This window comes from Plasmodium malariae (genome assembly GCF_900090045.1).
Source record: "Plasmodium malariae genome assembly, chromosome: 2".
In the NCBI taxonomy this organism is placed as follows: Eukaryota; Apicomplexa; class Aconoidasida; order Haemosporida; family Plasmodiidae; genus Plasmodium; species Plasmodium malariae.
This window is the reverse complement of record NC_041776.1, coordinates 206,225-225,756: the sequence shown is the minus strand read 5'-3', so window position 1 is coordinate 225,756 and position 19,532 is coordinate 206,225. Positions and strand designations below refer to the sequence as shown.

At 29.2% G+C, this 19,532-nt stretch overlaps 7 protein-coding genes across 7 annotated transcripts; 2 read left to right on the top strand and 5 right to left on the bottom strand.

Moving 5' to 3' along the window:
* Positions 1–116: 116 nt before the first annotated feature.
* Positions 117–1,421, bottom strand: PmUG01_02014700 (fatty acid elongation protein, GNS1/SUR4 family, putative; the record flags this gene model as incomplete). The annotated part of the gene is made up of 2 exons (XM_029008618.1): positions 117–942; positions 1,285–1,421. The coding sequence occupies 2 exons, from the start codon at positions 1,419–1,421 to the stop codon at positions 117–119; spliced, it is 963 nt and encodes a 320-aa protein (XP_028860160.1).
* A 2,355-nt stretch (positions 1,422–3,776) lies between these two features.
* On the bottom strand, positions 3,777–4,745 carry PmUG01_02014600 (tubulin-specific chaperone a, putative; the record flags this gene model as incomplete). Its single annotated transcript, XM_029008617.1, has 2 exons — positions 3,777–4,145; positions 4,617–4,745. 2 exons carry the CDS (start codon positions 4,743–4,745, stop codon positions 3,777–3,779), a joined length of 498 nt encoding a protein of 165 aa, XP_028860159.1.
* A 1,432-nt stretch (positions 4,746–6,177) lies between these two features.
* On the bottom strand, positions 6,178–7,081 carry PmUG01_02014500 (N-acetyltransferase, putative; the record flags this gene model as incomplete). Its single annotated transcript, XM_029008616.1, has 2 exons — positions 6,178–6,476; positions 6,907–7,081. 2 exons carry the CDS (start codon positions 7,079–7,081, stop codon positions 6,178–6,180), a joined length of 474 nt encoding a protein of 157 aa, XP_028860158.1.
* An 835-nt stretch (positions 7,082–7,916) lies between these two features.
* On the bottom strand, positions 7,917–8,751 carry PmUG01_02014400 (cold-shock protein, putative; the record flags this gene model as incomplete). The annotated part of the gene is made up of 3 exons (XM_029008615.1): positions 7,917–8,149; positions 8,349–8,402; positions 8,598–8,751. 3 exons carry the CDS (start codon positions 8,749–8,751, stop codon positions 7,917–7,919), a joined length of 441 nt encoding a protein of 146 aa, XP_028860157.1.
* A 779-nt stretch (positions 8,752–9,530) lies between these two features.
* On the bottom strand, positions 9,531–10,575 carry RRP36 (rRNA biogenesis protein RRP36, putative; the record flags this gene model as incomplete). Its single annotated transcript, XM_029008614.1, has 2 exons — positions 9,531–9,940; positions 10,419–10,575. The coding sequence occupies 2 exons, from the start codon at positions 10,573–10,575 to the stop codon at positions 9,531–9,533; spliced, it is 567 nt and encodes a 188-aa protein (XP_028860156.1).
* A 1,424-nt stretch (positions 10,576–11,999) lies between these two features.
* PmUG01_02014200 (phenylalanine--tRNA ligase alpha subunit, putative) lies at positions 12,000–13,712 on the top strand (the record flags this gene model as incomplete). Its single annotated transcript, XM_029008613.1, has 1 exon — positions 12,000–13,712. One exon carries the CDS (start codon positions 12,000–12,002, stop codon positions 13,710–13,712), a length of 1,713 nt encoding a protein of 570 aa, XP_028860155.1.
* A 1,429-nt stretch (positions 13,713–15,141) lies between these two features.
* On the top strand, positions 15,142–19,396 carry PmUG01_02014100 (phosphatidate cytidylyltransferase, putative; the record flags this gene model as incomplete). Its single annotated transcript, XM_029008612.1, has 13 exons — positions 15,142–15,607; positions 15,834–15,959; positions 16,191–16,296; positions 16,496–16,634; positions 16,812–16,965; positions 17,113–17,315; positions 17,567–17,688; positions 17,882–17,941; positions 18,109–18,253; positions 18,531–18,597; positions 18,821–18,882; positions 19,029–19,094; positions 19,322–19,396. 13 exons carry the CDS (start codon positions 15,142–15,144, stop codon positions 19,394–19,396), a joined length of 1,791 nt encoding a protein of 596 aa, XP_028860154.1.
* Between the last annotated feature and the right edge of the window lie 136 nt (positions 19,397–19,532).

The following is a 19,532-nucleotide window of genomic DNA, read 5'->3' as shown; positions in this document are numbered from 1 at the left end:
GCAGTTAGGTAAGGTATGAAAAAAAAAAATGTTATAGAAAGATATATTGTCTAACAACTTCTAACAACTGCTAGCTGCTTCCCCGCTTCTACACATATTAGAGATCAGATTGGAACTCATGCACTCTTTGAGCGTGTATCCCGTTGGAGGTACCTATCAAAGAAGTACTTTGCAAACAAGTACAAGTATGACAGGTACATAAGGGAGGCAAATATGACGTTCTTTCTTGATATATAATGACCATTATCAAAAGAGAAATTATGCTTCATGGTTTTAACATGTTCTACATTCCAATTAGTATTATATTTATAAACAAAAGTTATATACAAGCAATAAATAGTTAATAAGATGCCTATGAGCATCTGACAAATCTGTATACATGTTACGAATATATTCCATTTTAATGCTTTATTATAAATAGTAGCTAAGAAATAATAAAAGTACATAATAAAATGTACAAGTGCATTAATAAAAATGAAAAGAAATCCAGTGGGTTGTTCTACAAAGTATGTGTCCCATGTATATAGCAAGACAGTAGCATGATGAAACCAATGTAATAGAGTTATATTCTTTTTTCGTAATATTAAAAACACAGTATCAAATAATTCTGTATATTTAGATATTATAAACAACATTGTCCATGCTCCGACTGGTCCAAATGCACATGTATATATTGGTGGTATCGTTAATAATCCATTGAAAGAATAATTATAAAGTATATACAACAAAACTGGTAATAATTTTATTAATACTATTATATTAAAAACAGATAAGAATATATTCCATATTGCTACACCCCATTTTAAGTTAAATGCATTTCTCTTTTTCATAAACGCGCATCCATACTTGCAAAATAAAATGTATATCATCACTACTATAGGGCATGTCATATACTGGTTATGCACAAATTCTATGAAACTGAATGGTGTAAACGCCCTCTCCCTGAAAAAAGGTAAAAAAAAGGAGAGAAGTTCGCCGAAAAATTAGCAGCAGTGTGTAGGAGAAAACGTGGAATAAAATGAGGCCTATGCAAAATGTGCATGCAAAAGTGCATATACACATGAGTAGAAGCATAAGTAGAAGCGTAAGTAGAAGCGTAAGTAGAAGCATAAGTAGAAGCATAAGTAGAAGCGTAAGTAGAAGCGTAAGTAGAAGCATAAGTAGAAGCATAAGTAGAAGCGTAAGTAGAAGCATAAGTAGAAGTTCGCGCGCACACGAATGTACCAGAAGGAATAACTGAACTCATAGCATAAAAAAAAAAAATAAATAAAATTATGGACTAACCATTCGAATGTGAAGTAATCTAGGAAGGGAAAAACTTCTTCTATTATGAATATAGGTCTTTTTGGATAATTTCGGACATTTCCCAAAATTCTGAAGTACCCTGCATCATTGGTTTTAGTTACAATATTCGTTATCATAGTTCGTTTCTCCTGTCCAGCTCATTCACCCGGTTTGACTCGTACGACGTGTTCGACTGATCCGATTCGTTCAACTAGTTCAATTTGTTAACCTTGTTCAGTTTGCTCTACTTTGCTGTATTTTTACCTTATCTCTTTATCGCGCTATGAATTTCGTTCCTTTTTTTTTTTTTTTTTTTTTCGTCCCGTTCCTTTTTTGTACGAATTATGCTTTTCCGGGCTTATTATATTTTTTCTTTTTCGATATGCTAATTGGTTTTCTTTATTTTATTTTTTTTGTATTTTATATTTTCGTATGTCAATTTCGTAATTTATTTTTTTTTTTTTTTGGAAATGTTATGTTTGTTGGGACACTAATCCCGCAGCTAAAAAAATGAATGAAATGAGATAAAAAAAAAAAAAAAAAAAAAAAAAAAAGAAAAAGGTATAGGTAAAGGTATAAGTAAAGGTATAGGTAAAGGTATAGGTAAAGGTATAGGTAAAGGTAAATGTAAAGGAAAAGTACAGATAAGGCACAGTAAAAGCAGAGAAAAGGTACATTAAACGGCGCATAATTCAGTAGATACCCATTTAGTTAATTAAGCTCTGAAGTATGTTATGAGTGTTCAAAATGAATTGTTGCGTTTCCACATTGTATGCATAAAAAAAATAAAATATTTTATAAAAGTGTACGCAAATTTCCTTGTCCTACGAAATATGCAGTCATTGGAGGTACGTATGGTAACATGTGTGCGTGTATATTCATATATATGTATTTTTTTATTTTTTTTCCTTTTTATTTTTTTTTTCGATTTTTTTTGAGCTGGCCAAATGTAATTGTTATTTGCAGAAATAGTGGGAAATGTGCATATGCACCGAATATGTAAATTTTCGAAAGTACGTCCTAGGACACATATTACATTGTTAGAGCTGTTTGCTAGGAAAGACCTACTATTACATATCATAATGGGGGCACAAGTGCACACATATGTACATATATGTAAGTACGTAAACGTATTCATGTACATATGCGTGTACATATGAATGTATGTATTCACGTACATATGCGTGTACATATGAATGTATGTATTCACGTACATATGCGTGTACATATGAATGTACGTATTCACGTACATATGCGTGTACATATGAATATATGTATTCATGTACATATGCGTGTACATATGAATATATGTACTCATGTACATACGCGTGCACATAAGCGCGTACATATGAGTGTACGTATGAGTTTACGTATATGTGTACGCACTCACAAATGTACCCTTCCGCTCAGTAATACTCCTATTGTACACATGTGCAGCGGTATTTTACTCTTTATATTTTTTCTTCATAACATTTAAGCTCAACTATTTGTGTATTTGGAAATGCTTCATTTTCCTCCTGTGTTTAATGAATCCACCATGCTTACTTTGTTTCTCCTTCTTGAAGCACCTAGGACATTTTTGATTTTCATAAGATATGTACTACTATACATGCATTATACTGATCTGACTATTGAGAATTTCTATCCCTTTTTCTTGTTACAACAAGACAAATACCTTTTTATGCGGACTGTAAATTGATGTGAGACTTAATTTATTCAATTCTATTTTTGCAAACAAAGTCAGTCTTTTTTTTTTTTTTTTCTTTTTTCTCACTTTAAAAAAGGATTGCAGTCCATCATGCACAATGGTTAGTAGATTTTTATACGTATACAATAAAACGGGTAAAAGATTATAAAGTAAAAAAAAAAAAAAAAAAAAAAAAAAAAAAAATGAAAAGAAAAGAAAAGAAAAGAAAAGAACAAGTCCAAGTTGACGTCGAGGTCCAAGTCAAGTCGAAATCAAGTCGACACCATGGGAAAGGAAAAAGGACAGCATAAACATGTTTGCGCAAAAAGGTGGGAAGACGAATGTAGGCAATATGGAAGATGGAAGAGTGGGGTAAATGTTACAATAAAAAGATAAGAATTAATAAGTTCCCCTATAGTAGGAAATTATTATGACTACAAAAAATTCGTAGGCGTAAAAAGATGAAAAACATAAACATCATATTAATCATATTAATAACGTAAAAAATTATAAAATAGGAATATGCGCACTCGTTCATCGTAAAAAAAATATATATTATGCACATGTTCAGAAATCTAGCTATTTTTCCTTGCACAAAATAAAATAAAATAAATAAATAAAAATAAATCATAAATGAGAATATGGAAAAATCCATAAAAGAGATTATAAAAAAGGATATAAAAAAAAAAGAAAAACATTAAAAAATCACAAAAAAGGCATAAAATAATCCGAACACACATCCACAAAATAAGGGAAATAAATTATAAAGGTATGTTTTTTATTTAAATTTTTTATTTCTTTATGTTTATATATCAACACATTCCTCCTTTGGTAAGACTAAGTTGCTCTTAACAACGGATGGGCATACAGGAAGTGAGGCATCTTTAATGTGAATGAATATTTTTTCTAATATTTGATTTATATCCTCTATTTCTTTGCAAAAGTCATCATATTGTGTCATTAGTATTTCTTTTAATTCGTTCTCAGAACATGCCTTACAAATTTCAATTTTGTTGTCCTTTATTTCTAAAATGTTAAGAAAATGTTCATAAATTATTTCACATAATTTTTGTAAACTTTTCTGCAAAGAATTACTGATATGCGGGAGTACTCGAACAGTTTCTTGCAAAATTTCTTCAGACCTAATTATTTCACATTCGTTTCTGTTCTCATTCTACAGAAGGGGGCAGAAACAAAAAATAAGAAAATAGAAAAAATAAATATAAAACATTAATATAAATATAAGATAAAAGTGTGTATATAAATATAGGATAAAAGTGTATATAAATATAGGATAAAAGTGTGTATAAATATAAGATAAAAGTGTGTATAAATATAAGATAAAAGTGTGTATAAATATAAGATAAAAGTGTGTATAAATATAAGATAAAAGTGTGTATAAATATAAGATAAAAGTGTATATAAATACAAGATAAAAGTGTATATAAATACATGATAAAAGTGTATATAAATACAAGATAAAAGTGTTTATAAATATAAGATAAAAGTGTATATAAATATAAAATAAATATGTACATAAATATAAAATAAATGTGTACATAAAAATAAAATAAATATGTATATAACTATAACATAAATGTGTATATAAATATAAGATGGATGTACTAATTAATTAAAAAGCTACCTTAAGCTTATCTACTTTGCTTCTTAGCTCTCTTTCTTCCTTTTCGTAGTAGTTCAGTTCTTTGAACAATCTTCTTACAGCTCCGTGGTTAATTTTTAAAAGTCTAAAGTGCGCGGGCAGGTTTTCCATATTTCTTAGCGTTTGAGATGAGTGTATATAAGTATTTGCATACGAATGTGGGGTATGTTTATATATTAGGTACACTTCAGCTTGGTAGCTTTTGTTTGTAAACTGAACCTATTTCGTATTTATTCTTTTCCTCAAATATAAATTTTTACTGTATCCATGCGAATTTCATAAAAATATGAATTTTTGTGTGCATGCTACTATTTTTTTTTATTACGCAAACTTAGTATTTTACTACTTTTGTTTAAGCGGAATGGTGAAAAAAAGCTTCAAAGGCTAGTACTATTGGGGAACACGCGTGCGTATAATGTGCTTGCATGTATGTCTAAATGCATAGAAATATGTGTAAATGTACGTATAATATATGCATAAATGTGTACATGTACATATGCACACATGCACATATATATTTTCTTAACTTTGTAAGCTAGTAGAGTGATCTAAAGTACATTAACGCCCATTATTCATTCATGCTCATTCCACAAAAATTTGCATAAATAAATAATTAGGAGTACGTATTTAAAATAAAAAAAATTATGCTCAAATTGTTTGCCTTAAGTACATACATTCGCTTCATTTCGACTTCCTATCATTTTAGACTTTATTTTAATTTTATTTTTCATTCTTTATTTTATCATATTTTTCATTCTTTATTTTATCATATTTTTCATTCTTTATTTTATCATATTTTTCATTCTTTATTTTATCATATTTTTCATTCTTTGTTTTATCATATTTTTCATTCTTTATTTTATCATATTTTTCATTCTTTATTTTATCATTTTTTTTATACTTTATTTTAATATTTTTTTCATTCTTTATTTTATTTTTTTTTTTTTTTCCTTAATTTTTATTTACGAGCATTACTGCAGTACAACTTAACTTATTTAACATATTTCAAAATTAAACCTTTCTGAAATTTTAACATGACGAAATGATACTCTACGTACGATTTTACTTTTATTATTCGTTTAACGATGCTTTTTATATTCCTTTTTATTTTCCTTTTTATATATTCCTCTTTTTTTGGATTGAAAAATATAAAGGGGAAGAAATTTAATGGCCTTTCCCCATTCTTAGTGCAGTACACGTATTAGCACAATGTGCGTTACTTAAAAAAATAATTTTTTAAAATTTCCAAAAAAATGAAAAAGCAATTAAAAAGGTTACACGTATACATACATATATATATATATGTATATATAGATATATATATATAAACACATAATTATATATTACACTTATGAATAAAGGGAAAAAATTAATACTTTTTTAAAAACTTGATATATGTACTAATACGTAAACGTCGGCTTCGTAAAAATTTATGAACGCATACATGCGTAAATATATATGTATACATATACATACGCAAGAGCGTATACACACTTCTACAAATAAATGAATGCAAATAAGTCCACATAAGGTACACTTCATTTTACGTATTCTCCCCATTTTTATTTAAATACTTTCTCATATCTAGAGCACTTTCATTACCGCAATAATAATTAATAATTTCCTCGTTAATTACATATCCTAACTTTTTATACATGTTTATGGCTGGATCATTAGTAATTCTAACAAATAAATCAACAAAATTTCCTTTATGAATTTCTTTTGATATTCTTTCAAACTCGTTCATTAAGTCTATACCTTTTCCTGACCTTCTGCTGTCCTCTTCAATGGATAATGCAGTTACATGTCCATGATACTCTTCCCCCAATCCTTCTTCCTTTCCTTTAAAAAAGAGGAAAAAAAAAAAAAAAAAACTATGTGCAATTTCGTTTTCTACATAGAATGATGTTTTCCTCTTTCGCGTTATGCTTATATGTGTCCCTACATATACACATGTTCACACTATGCATATTCGTACATAGGCATGTTCGTACACGTACGTATTATTAAGTGTTCATATCATTACATGTACATATCATTACATGTACATATCATTACGTGTACATATAATTACATGTACATAACATTACATGTACATATCATTACGTGTACATATAATTACATGTGCATATTATTACGTGTACATAACATTATGTGCACTTAACATTACATGTACATATTATTACGTGTACATACTATCACAATCGCGTTATCATATTCTTATTCTAACACGTATATTCCCACATGTGCACACTTATTCGTTTGGGCATACCTATAATATACCCACTTATGTGATCATCCATCTCCTTCGTGACAATATTCATGTGGGGCCATTTGTAAATGTATCTCAAGTAAAATTTATCATTAAACACTTCAGTGAAGGGATCTAAATTTACATTGTTGATTTTGTATAAATCAATGTAACTAAAATATTGATAGCTAGCCATTCTTTACTTTTTATTTTGTGTAAATATAACCATTTGAATATATTTTACGTTAAAATTTAAAAAAAAAAAAAAAAAAAAATGAACAGGTTAGGTGATTTGTTTTTTTTTTAAAAAAAAAAAATGAACAAGTTAGGTAATTTGCATTAACATTATATTTTAACAAAAACTTTACGTTTTAAGCAAATTATTTCGATATAACTTTTTTTGTCATTTCGTTTATGAAATTGTTTTAAAGTGTTTATTTTCTTCAAAATAAAACGAAACGATAGGTCTGAAGCTATATGTATTACCGGGTGTTTGGAAGAAATGATATGTGCTTCTAACCTCATATATATGTTTTCCTTTTCATTTAAATTCTTTTAAAATTAATTTTTATCCCGCTTTCAAATGAAGCCTTTTTTTGCCTCTTCATATAATTTTTTTTTCAATTACCAGTACTGTTTTTTTTTTTTTTTTTTTTTAAGGCAAGGAAAAAAAAAACAAAGAAAAAACAAATTGAACAAGTTTAACAAGTTCAACAAGTTCAACAAATAATTTGAATATCCACGTTTTAAAAAAAAAAATTTAATTATAATTTGCAGTATATGTTTCGAAATGTCACCTTTTACTTTTTTGTGAGTGGTGCCAATTCATTTTATACATTTGCATTTGTGTATGCACGTAAGAACGTATTTACATATACATGAGCAAGTAAATGTATTTAAATATAAACGTACGCATAAGCATATTTACATATGCACATTCACGTATGCGTATATTTACATATGTATATAATATAATGTAGTAATCCCTTTCCACTTAATGGGGTCCCCCGCTGCTGCACAAACTTGTTTACTCACTCGAGGTACTCAACATTTACTGCTTTACTTGAATGGTTTTTCTCATCGTAAATGACGGAAAATTTCACTCGCTCGCCTGGTATTAAATATTTAAATTCTTTTTTAATTTCATCCTTTTTTTTTACACTATCATTTTCAAAATCAAAATTATCTTTCATCCTTCCTAAGTTCACATTTGAATTCCATAGTAACTTTTTCTTTTCATCACTTGATACGTAAAAGTTTCTATCTGTAAAGGTGTTATATAAATACAGGAATAACATCTTACTATATGTTTTTAAAACAGAGAAGTAATGTGTTACGCTTTCCTCCTACATATGTGTAAGTACGTATATATATGCGTGTATATACTTATGTACGAATATGCGTATATATACTTATGTACGAATATGCGTATGTATCTATGTACGTATGGGCGATGAAATTACTGAGGAAAATATCCGTGTAGTGAACGAATATGTCAGGTCCTCCATCATTCGGCTCTACAAAAAAAAAAAAAAAAAAAAAAAAGGCCAAAAAAAGTGAGTGAAAAAAAAGGCCAAAAATAAAGGCAAAATAAGAAGCCTAAAAAGTAAATAAATTGAACATATTTTAAAATATTGCTTCTGTTTTTCATATTGTTACAGTGAATTACTCATATATACTAATGTAGCAAATATGTGCATATATATGTTTACTTATAAAACCGTATCCTTTTCTCCTATCAAATTTTATAACATTTCCTGTGATTTTATCATGTTTTTCTTTATGTACTAATTCAGAAAAAAGTCGTGTTTTCGAAAAAGAAAAAAAATTGGAATTCAGTTTTTTTGGAAGTTTTTTATTAAACATTTTTTAAACATTTATTATACATTTTTTAAACATTTATTATACATTTTTTAAACATTTATTATACATTTTTTAAACATTTATTATACATTTTTTAAACATTTATTATACATTTTTAAAATATTTTTTAAACATTTTTTAGGCATTTTTTAAGTATTTAAAATTTTTTTTTTTTTTTTTTTGGTTTCTTCTAATAAACGTTTTTTAGCGGGTAGAAAAATTCATAAGAAATATATACACTGCTTATACATGTGTATCTATGTATATAATGTGTGTGTTTTAATTTTTTAAGGTACGTAGTTTTTTTCTGTTAATTTGAGAAAAAGCCCACATGAACACGTATATGAGCAAATATATAATCATGTATATGGGAGAACTTGTATATATACATACACATATATATAAATATATATTTATTTATTTATATTATTTACGAATGGTACCAGTCAATAATTGATGGTGTTTAAAAAAAAAAAAAAAAAAGTTAAGCATCAAATAAAAAACATTTTAACTGTTATTCCAGCACTCTAAACGCATGTTAGCGCAAATGCGTGTGTACGACTGCTGCAATGAATAAAACAATATCCAGCAAGAATGGTAATTGCATAGCTTGCATATGTACATGTATTATATATATAAGGAAGAATTAAATGTGTGGCCATAAGGCATCTTAAAACGAAAATGGACTTACCATAATTTTTTTTTTCAAATTTTTTTTTGTTTTCACATAATTCATTTTTGATATATTCCGTGCTACAAATGGAATAACGCGTATGCCCCTTTTAGCCATTTTCAACGTACCTCCTTTCTGGAATACTGTTCGTTTTTCTCTCTTTTTGTAAAATTTTTCTTTCCTTTCTAATAACCTTTTGAATACTTCTGTTATTTGCCATTTTTTCTTCTACAATTTTTTTTATTTTTCTATCACTGTAGTAAAAAGGTTTTTTCTTTTTATTTAAAATGTTTTCCTTCTCTTGCTTTATGAGTAGTGATTTTAATTTTCTTTCTTCTTCCTTTTTTTTTAGTAGCACGTCTGTACTTTTATAATTATTATATTTTTTTTTTAATTCGGATTTTTCATCTTCTGTTAAATTTTTGCTTTTTAGTTTCTTTTCAATTAATTTTTTTTCTTCCTCTCTAGATTCGTATAAAAATTTGTAAGCGTTTCTAAAAAAATTAGGGTTAAAGGACCCTACAGAAAAGTTCACAAGGGCAGATTGTACTAAGATATGGGGTTACTACACGGTGATACGTGCGCACAAGCATACGTGCATACATTAGTTCATACATGATTGTATGCATGCGCAAAAACATACATGCATATACAAGCACATAAAAGCGCATACATAGGGTATATATACCCACTGAGGTATATATATATCACCAAACATGCGTTACACACACAGAAAAAGCATTATCTGTTCATAAATGATATTCCATTTCTTTTTTTCAAAAAAAGGGGCATGCATACTGTACGTAGCAACGGTTTTACGAACGAGTTACTTTTATTCATTTTGGTCCACTCTTAAAATAAGCACATAATGCTACTTGTGTAAACATATGCATATGTACGCACGTGCATATATACATACATATATATACATATATATATATATATATATATATATATATGTGTTAGTACAACACTCCCGTGGGGTAACTTTGTTCACCTGAGAAGTCCGAAAATCTGGGGTCCCTTACGGAAGGTTTGGGAGTGTGGTTTTTGTGAATAACATTAAAAGGCTTTCTGTTACTTACAACCAAAGGTCTTTGACTTTTTTTTATTTTTTTTTCTTTCTGTTTTTCTGCATGAGTTTGGGCGTCCATTGTTCAGAATGGCAAATTTTCCCTGTTCAGGCTTTGGTTTTATTAAATAAAAAAAATGATATAAGATGATAGAGTTAATTTTTATTGTTCTATTAAAATTTTCATTTTAACTTTTCTCGTTTTTTTGTTTTTCGACGAGTAAAACGAGGTTTTCCACCAAATACAAATGCTGCACTTGTTATTTCGCTAACTCTCAATTTTATTACGTTGACTGTTCAGTGAATGCGTAGTTGTATTACAGCTTCCTTCATTTATATTTTTGCCTAATTATTTTGCATCATATTTATTATCTTTTTACTTTTTTGTATTTCTTCTTTTCGTTTTTTCGTTTTTTCGTTTTTTCGTTTTATTATTTTATTTATTTTTTCATTTCTTTATTTTATTACTTTATTTTTTCGTTTTATTATTTTATTACTTTATTTTTTCGTTTTATTATTTTATTACTTTATTTTTTCGTTTTGTTATTTTATCACTTTATTTTTTCGTTTTATTATTTTATTACTTTATTTTTTCACTTTTTTATTTTTTTATCTTTTCACCTTGCCTGTGCATGTGGATTTCTTTGAGAATAAAAAGGGGGAAAAAAGAAAAACGATATGGTAACTCAGCGAAATTGAATAATACTAAACGAAACTGAATTTAACTAAAACGCAACATTGGCCCTTTCCTGTGCTCTAAACAACGTAGTTTTGACAGGGAAAATATGAACAGAACTAGAAAAAAAAAAAAATTTGCAATGTTACATAGTAAGGAAGAAAACATAACAAAGAGCAGGTGCCGATGTTAAAGTAAGGGCAACAAAAATGCATGTACATGTAAATGTACGTGTACATATACATATACATATTCATACTGTATATATTTTTTTTTTTATGTAATACCAAAAAAAGGAAAAAAGTATAAAATATACTGATCTTGCCTCAGAGGAGAATTTATACCACACCCTATTTTTTATTTTTTTCATTAAAAAAAAAGCACATCCTCTATTTTGTTCGTATAGTATTTTTTTTTTTTTTACCTAGAAGCAACGTTAGCTTCAGCCTCGACTTAAACTTCAATTTATTACAACTTCAATTTATTACAACTTCAATTTACGACAACTTGAATATATTTATTTTTTTTTTAACTTCTCTTCCTGCATACAGGTTATTAAGCGGTAACCTGGTATAGCAATTTAAGCTGCCTTTTTGTGTGCCACTAAGAGGAGAGTAAATTATTCCAGCAAGCGGGGTGTGCATCAACATAATAGGACATAAGTCTTATGTGGAAAGGTACTTACATGTGCTTATATACGCACATATTGTAAAGACTGGTACATTCATGTTCAGATAAACATATGTACTAAAGTAATAAAAAAAAAAAAAAAAAAAATTGTAGTAACCAGCAGTTCACAGAAACGTACAGGATTAACTAAAAAATCAACAATGAATGCAAACATCGTGGAGGATGAACAAAAGAATGAGGAGCTGAGCAGGTTTATTTACATACTGGATAAAGAATTTAAATTGTGTAAAGAGGAAGCGAAAAAGGAAGAGGAAGCGAAAAAGGAAGAAGAAGCGAAGAAAGATCGAGGGGGGGAAAAAAAAGAGGAACAGGATGAATATTACAGCAATTTAAAAAAAGAGAAAGGAATAGAAGTATTACCAAATGAATACGCATCATCATTAAGTATAAGTAAAAAATATGACTTAGATCATAATAAAGTAGTTGGATTAATGAAAAAGTTAGAAGTATTATATTATATTATTAATACTGTAAAAACTTTTAATACGTACCATTTGACGGAAGAAGGATTACAATACTTGAAGGAAGGAACGCCAGAATATCTTGTCCTTAAATATGTAGTACTAGAGAAGAAAACATGTAGTATAGAGGATTTAAAAAAAAAATTTGGAAAGAAAGGTGATATTGGTTTGAACGTTAACTTGAAGAACAGGACAATCCAGCTAAACAAGACTGATAAATCGTTGAGTTCAAGTGTTGATGTGAACAAGCTTCAGGATGTAACTCAGATGTACTTGAGCCTTATTGATATGCACGGACATGATGAACAATTACTAATGAAGGAGGTGGAGAGGGTTGGCCTAATTAACGACGTTATTACCGATGGACATGTTAGCTGTGTGATGCAAAATTTGAGGAAGAGAAAGCTGGTAGAGGTAAAGAAAAATTCTTATTGTTATGTAGTAAAAACAAGTGCCTTTAAAAAAGACATAAAAAAGCAGATAACCGATTTGAATTATTTATTATTAAAAAATGAAGAATATAAAAAATATGATATTAAAGAATATAATTTTTTTTCAAGTGGAAAGAAAATAATTAAGGGTACTTTACACGTTTTAACAAAACAGATGAGAATTTTTAAGGATATATTTATATCATTGGGATTTGAAGAAATGGAAACACATAATTATGTAGAATCCTCCTTTTGGTGTTTCGATGCTTTATATATACCACAGCAACATCCAAGTAGAGATTTACAAGATACTTTTTTTATAAAAGATCCAGAAATATGTCAAGATAATTTTATTGATATAGGATATATCGAAAATGTAAAAAGAGTGCATTCTGTAGGTGATTATGGAAGTTTTGGTTGGAATTATGAATGGAAAATTGAAGAAAGTAAAAGAAATGTACTCCGCACACACACGACTTCTAATTCGTGTAGAACTTTATTCAAATTAGCAAAAGAGTATAATCGAAAAGGACATATAATATTACCAAAAAAATATTTCAGTATTGATAGAGTTTTTCGAAATGAAAATCTTGACAGTACACACTTAGCGGAATTTCATCAAGTGGAAGGATTAATAATAGATAAAAATTTAGGACTTGCTCATTTAATCGGTACCTTATCTGCATTTTATAAATATATAGGTATACATAAATTAAAATTTAAGCCAGCATTCAATCCTTATACTGAGCCTTCAATGGAAATATTTGGTTATCATGAACAAAGTAGAAAATGGCTTGAAGTTGGAAATAGCGGCGTTTTTCGACCTGAAATGTTAAGGGCAATGGGTTTTCCAAAAGACGTATCGGTCATTGCCTGGGGGCTAAGCTTGGAAAGACCCACTATGATCAAGTATAACGTTAAGAATATTAGAGACCTCTTTGGTTACAGGAGTACTCTGTAGTTCCCTCGGGAAACCGCGCATACGTACGTGCTACAAATGTGTATGTGTGTGTACCCTAGTGTGTGTGTATCCTAGTGTGCCTAGTGTGCATGTATCCTAGTGTGCATGTATTTTTTTTTTTTTTTTTTTTTTTTAACGGGAAAAAATTAAACAATAGGTGTAACTAATGAAAATAAAAAAATATTTTAAAAAAAAAAAAAAAAAAAAATGCAGCAACATGAAGCGGTAAAGTAAAATGCGGACAAAACGAAGCGGCAAAATAAAATGCGGACAAAACGAAGCGGCAAAATAAAATGCGGACAAAACGAAGCGGCAAAATAAAATGCGGACAAAACGAAGCGGCAAAATAAAATGCGGACAAAACCGCGCTGTAGCGTTTTGTTCAATTTTGAATGTGTAGTGTCGAAATGAGAGAAGTCGGATGGATGGACCAAAAATGAAGTAAATAAGAAACAAAAGAAATAGGAAGGGAAATTTTCACTTCGAATTAGGATAAAATAAAAAAAAAAAAAAAAAAAATATCATAAAATGGTATGGAAATATAAGTCCATGTGTATTAAACTATTACAAGTATCACAATTGCATATGCGTGAAATTGTCATTCATGCATTTTTGCAGTAAAAGCGGAGGGCAACATTTTTTTTAATCTTTGCTGCTTTGTTTTTGCGTTATTTATTTGCTATTTCGATTTATTTTGCATCGCTTTCTGCTATTTTGTTTTATTCTGATTATTTTTATCATTTTGATTATTTTTATAAATTTTGACTATTTTGTTTTATTTTGATTATTTTTATCATTTTGACTATTTTTATCATTTTGACTATTTTTATCATTTTGACTATTTTTATCATTTTGACTATTTTTATCATTTTGACTATTTTACCGTATTTTTTTCCGTTTTTTTCCATTTTTTTCCATTTTTCCCCATCTTCCTCCTTTTTATCCTTTTTTTTATTGTGGCCATACGATGAAATAAAAATGAGGGAAGTGAAAATGGCGCGCCAAATTTCCAGGAATTAAGCCGATACCCGTATACACGCATATACAAGCATACATATATGTATACGTGCATATATACATATATACGTATATATATAAATATATATATATATTTACATACATGTATACATGCGCATGTGTACGTACGTGAGACCTCATAGCAAGGCTGACCTAACGAAATTACGCAAATTACACTGTGTATATGTGTATATGTGTATATGTGTATATGTGTATATGTGTATATGTGTATATGTGTATATGTGTATATGTGTACATGTATATATGTGTATATGTATATATGTGTACATGTATATATGTGTATATGTATATATGTGTACATGTATATATGTATGTGTACATGTATGTGTATATGGGCTGGTTATTCAGAATGTCGAGGGGGGCATGCTGTTGTTTTATGAAAGACTCAGGGATGATAAACTGCACATTAATTATACTAATGACAGTTACGGAAGTGAAGAAAAGGATTTTCCTTTCTCGCTCTTGTACATACAAGTGGATTCTTCTGACCATCCTGTGTAACGCGTTAATTGTTGTTTGCTTGCATCGTAAAGCGAAAGAAGAGGGAAAATGGGGGGGGGAAAAAGCGACGAAAAACGTAGAAAATAATGCAGAAAAAAAAGTAGAAATTGATGAGGGAAAAGAGAAAAATAAACGCCTATATCTTAGCTCCTTTACAACCATTGGAGCATATTATCAAAATGAAAAATCAGCACACCTGTCTAATAAAAATAATGCCAACTATCTCATTAATTTATACAAAGAGGGGGATATTAATATTTATCATCTATTCTTTTACACATACTTTAATAACATCTTTTTCTTTTTTTTTCTTCCCTTTTTTTCCTCCCTTTTGATTTTTAAATATTATATCTTGAGTTACGGTATGTTCTTAATAGACGAAATGCATTTTGATCCTTTTACACTGTTTGCTTGTTCGCGTTGAGTGAAGTACATACATATAGACCCACGAACGCGCAAGCGGATCTGTGTGAACATACGTAAATAAGTAAATGTGTAAATATGTAAATACTTACATATATATATATATATATATACATATACATGTGTGTGTTTATGTGCATATATGCCGTTTCTTTACAGAAACCGCAAAGCTGTCTGTTGTACTTGTCAACACGTTTGTTCTCTCTAGTGTTTTGTTGAGGCATGTTCGGGTCTCTCTCTCATTGTACTTTGTCTGTCACTCCTTTTTTTTCCTTTTAATACTGAGTAATTATTTTAAATGAAAAAGAAAATTACCTGCGCGTGCATGCGAGTATTAGTGTATTCATGTCTGCACATATGCACACATAAGCGCACATACATATACGCGCATATATATACCTAAAATTGCAAATACATACACAAGTGCATACGTACATGCACATATCACCACCATCTCAGCACAGTCTGTAGTAGGTACCTCATATATGTTTCCGTTACTCCTCTTTTTTAATTTAGGCGAAATGAAAATTAGCGGAAACGAACTCACTTGTTTTTTTTGTTTTATTGTGAACTTTGTCTTCTACCATATGCTGTCGATATCCTTGTTTCACCTAACAAATAAGTTAAAATGGAAAATAAATTAAAAAAAGAAAAAATTAAAAAAAAAATTAAAAAAACAAAATTTAAGAAGAAAAATTTAAGAAGAAAAATAATTTAAGTGCTGCTTAGCAAGCATCATATAACCATTTTCCGCTGTTTTATGTCTCATGTGTGTATGTCTTCCTTTGCCTCTTAATCATTTGTATCTTCTTTTATTCTAGAGTCTTTTCCTTTCTGGAGGGGTTAATCATAAGTGCGATAGGAACACTAGCTCTAGACTGTTCTTTTTACAGTTTTGTTTATTCGTACTTGAATCATCAAATCGTTCCCACTGTACTGTTTAGATTTTTCAGCAAAGCAGTAATTTAAAAAAAAAAAAAAAAAAAGAGCGACTGAGGGGGAACCCGACATTCTTTCCTTCTTTCGCCTATTTGCCTTTAACAAGTTGAAGTGCCAAAAAGTTGTAATGTATATGTATGTGTAACACATATATATGTATGTATGCACGTATGTATATGTGCATGCCCTTTTTATTAGACCATAAGTCTAGTTGCATACGGAATGTGCTGCGCGTATTGTTTGCAAAATGCTGCTAAGAACAGAGGGAAAATTATGATAGCATCGATGGCGCTACTTTTGTACAACCTATTCAACTTTATTTCAAGTGAACACGATTCAAGAAGCATAAAAGGTTCGTATAAAGAGAAAATATAGTAATGCATGAAAAGTGCTTTAATAAACAGATCGACTTATTTTGTCGTTTTGTTGTTTTGTTATTTTCTCCCCCCCCCCTCTTCTCTCCACCCGCTCTTCCATCCTTATGATGTCTTCTCTACAGATACAAACGTACTACACATTTTAATAAGTATGGTATGGAGGGAGAACAACTATATCTTAATTCTGTTGTGGTTCATTATAACAACATTTTATTTAATGTATATCATCAACATGTCAAGGAGAAACAAAAATTTATCATACCTAAGAAAGCACTATCACTTCCTTCTTTTTGTGAATGTGAAATTGTCGTTTTTAAAAGGACAAGTAAAAATAAATTATTTTTTTTTTTTTTAAATTCGAGCACGTAGGGTATCCTTTATCATGTGCACATGTACGTATGTATGCACATGTACGTATGTATGCACATGTACGTATGTATGCACATGTACGTATGTATGCACATATGTATGTATGCACATATGTATGTATGCACATATGTATGCATGCACATATGTATGTATGCACATATGTATGTATGTTCAATGCGTTCCAACTTTTTTTTCCCTCTATCCCAGATCGACCTACTCATAGTGGCTCTTTCGTTTATTTTTTTGATTTTCATTTTTGTGGAAATGGTGCGAAAAATTTGTGAAGTGTTTTTTCCCTCTCTCAATGCCATAAATAAATTTATTGCGAGGTTTAAGAAAAAAAAAATAAAATAAATACAAATATAAATATAAATAAATATAACTGAATAAATATAAATGAATAACTAAATAAATTGCACACACCTGTGTTCTGTTTTGCTGTGCCTTTTTTCCTTTTTTTTTTTTTTCTTCCATAATTCTTTTAATAATGGGGAGTAACAATGAATGAAACTTTCTTTTTAGATTCATAGATGAGAGGGACAGCAAAGGAATAGTTGTTACACACATTTATCTTTTAGCTGGGTAACTTGGAAGAACAATACAACCTAGACACGACGAACACACGTTATATATGTCAAGCTACGATGTAGCAGTGTGTGCCTGTTTATGATTATGGGTTTACACGTTTACGTATTTACGCGCTTACGTTTGTATGATTTTCTTTTTTTTTTTTGCCCCTCCTTTTTTAGGGTTTATATCCCAATTATTACAGACGCATTGTTTAGTAACAAAAACTACGTTCATAAAAAAAAGCAAATCATGTACTTTTTTAGAGAAGCTAACTTTCTCCTGTACAGTTCAGGATTAAACACAATATGCATAGGAGACTCACTTGTTAAGCGCAAGATTTTGATGCTTTCATTTCATTTTTCTATATTTCTTTGTTTTACCGTCTCTACATTTTGCCATATTTCTTCGTTTTTCTTCATTTTCCTTTTCTTTTTTTTTCTTTTTTTTTTTTTTTTTACTTTTCATTAACGGAATAACCTTATATAGCAGTTTGTTTAATTAGTCATGACGTGCCTACATATTTTACGTTTTACCACGTTTCACAAAAATATTGCTGTGCATGTATTTTTATTTTATTTTATTTTTTTTTTTCTTTTCGAAGGCTGCAATAGGAGGGTTCCTGTTCCCAACCCCCAAAATGAAAAATACGAATAATAAGTCTTATGCTGGTAAGGAGTTGGGTTAAGAAGTCGAATAGAAAACACCACTCACACGTACCATAGCGGGTGGGTGCGTAAATTTGTGGATGCACGTGTGTACGCCCACTTTCTCACCAGTGTACGTTAAGCATACAATGACTTTGCACATGTGAAGCCACTGTACAACTGCAAATGTAAGCGCTAATTTTTGTGTGTTACATAATTAGGCTCCTATTTCATTCCTTTTGTACAGGTTTTCTTTTTTTCTTTTTTACTACGTTCTTATCGTTCCTATTGTCAAGCTACTTTTTACAAGTACAGAATATTTCCATACATATAAATATGCAATGAAGCAAAAGTACTTCATCAATAGATGAACACTAAATATACTTATTCATACATTTCACACAAAAAAAAAAAAAATTTTACAAATGTTTACTCCTCTTCTTGCAAATTTTTAGCAAACTGTCTCATGGGCTAATTTGAACATTTTTTTTATGGTATCTCTATTTGGCGCTCTATTTGAGGTAAAAGCAAAGAAAGGAAGCAAAAAAAAGGGACAAACAAAAAGGAAAAATATTATTACCAATTTGTAGAAACGAAAAATCATACTTACCTGCGTATGTGTATGTGGGGCATACATGATGTACACGGGTGGTTTTTCCTTTTTTTTTTTTTTTTTTTCCTGTTGTTCATTTTACATTTTTCATTATTCTTTTTTTCCATTTTTTTTTTTTTTTTTTTTTTTCAAAAGGCTTATCTCCTCGACATTGACAATTTAATATTGCCCCTATTCGCCTTTTGTGTTTACTTGAGCTTTGAGAAATAAAATCTTTAAGTAGCAATAAAAGGACTTAAGATTTTTCTTTTTTTTTTTTTTTTTTTTTTTTGACAAATCGAAAAGGAAAAAAATTGTGAATTAAGATTCAGTGACATGGCAGTCCGTTAATAATTTTTTTATTTTG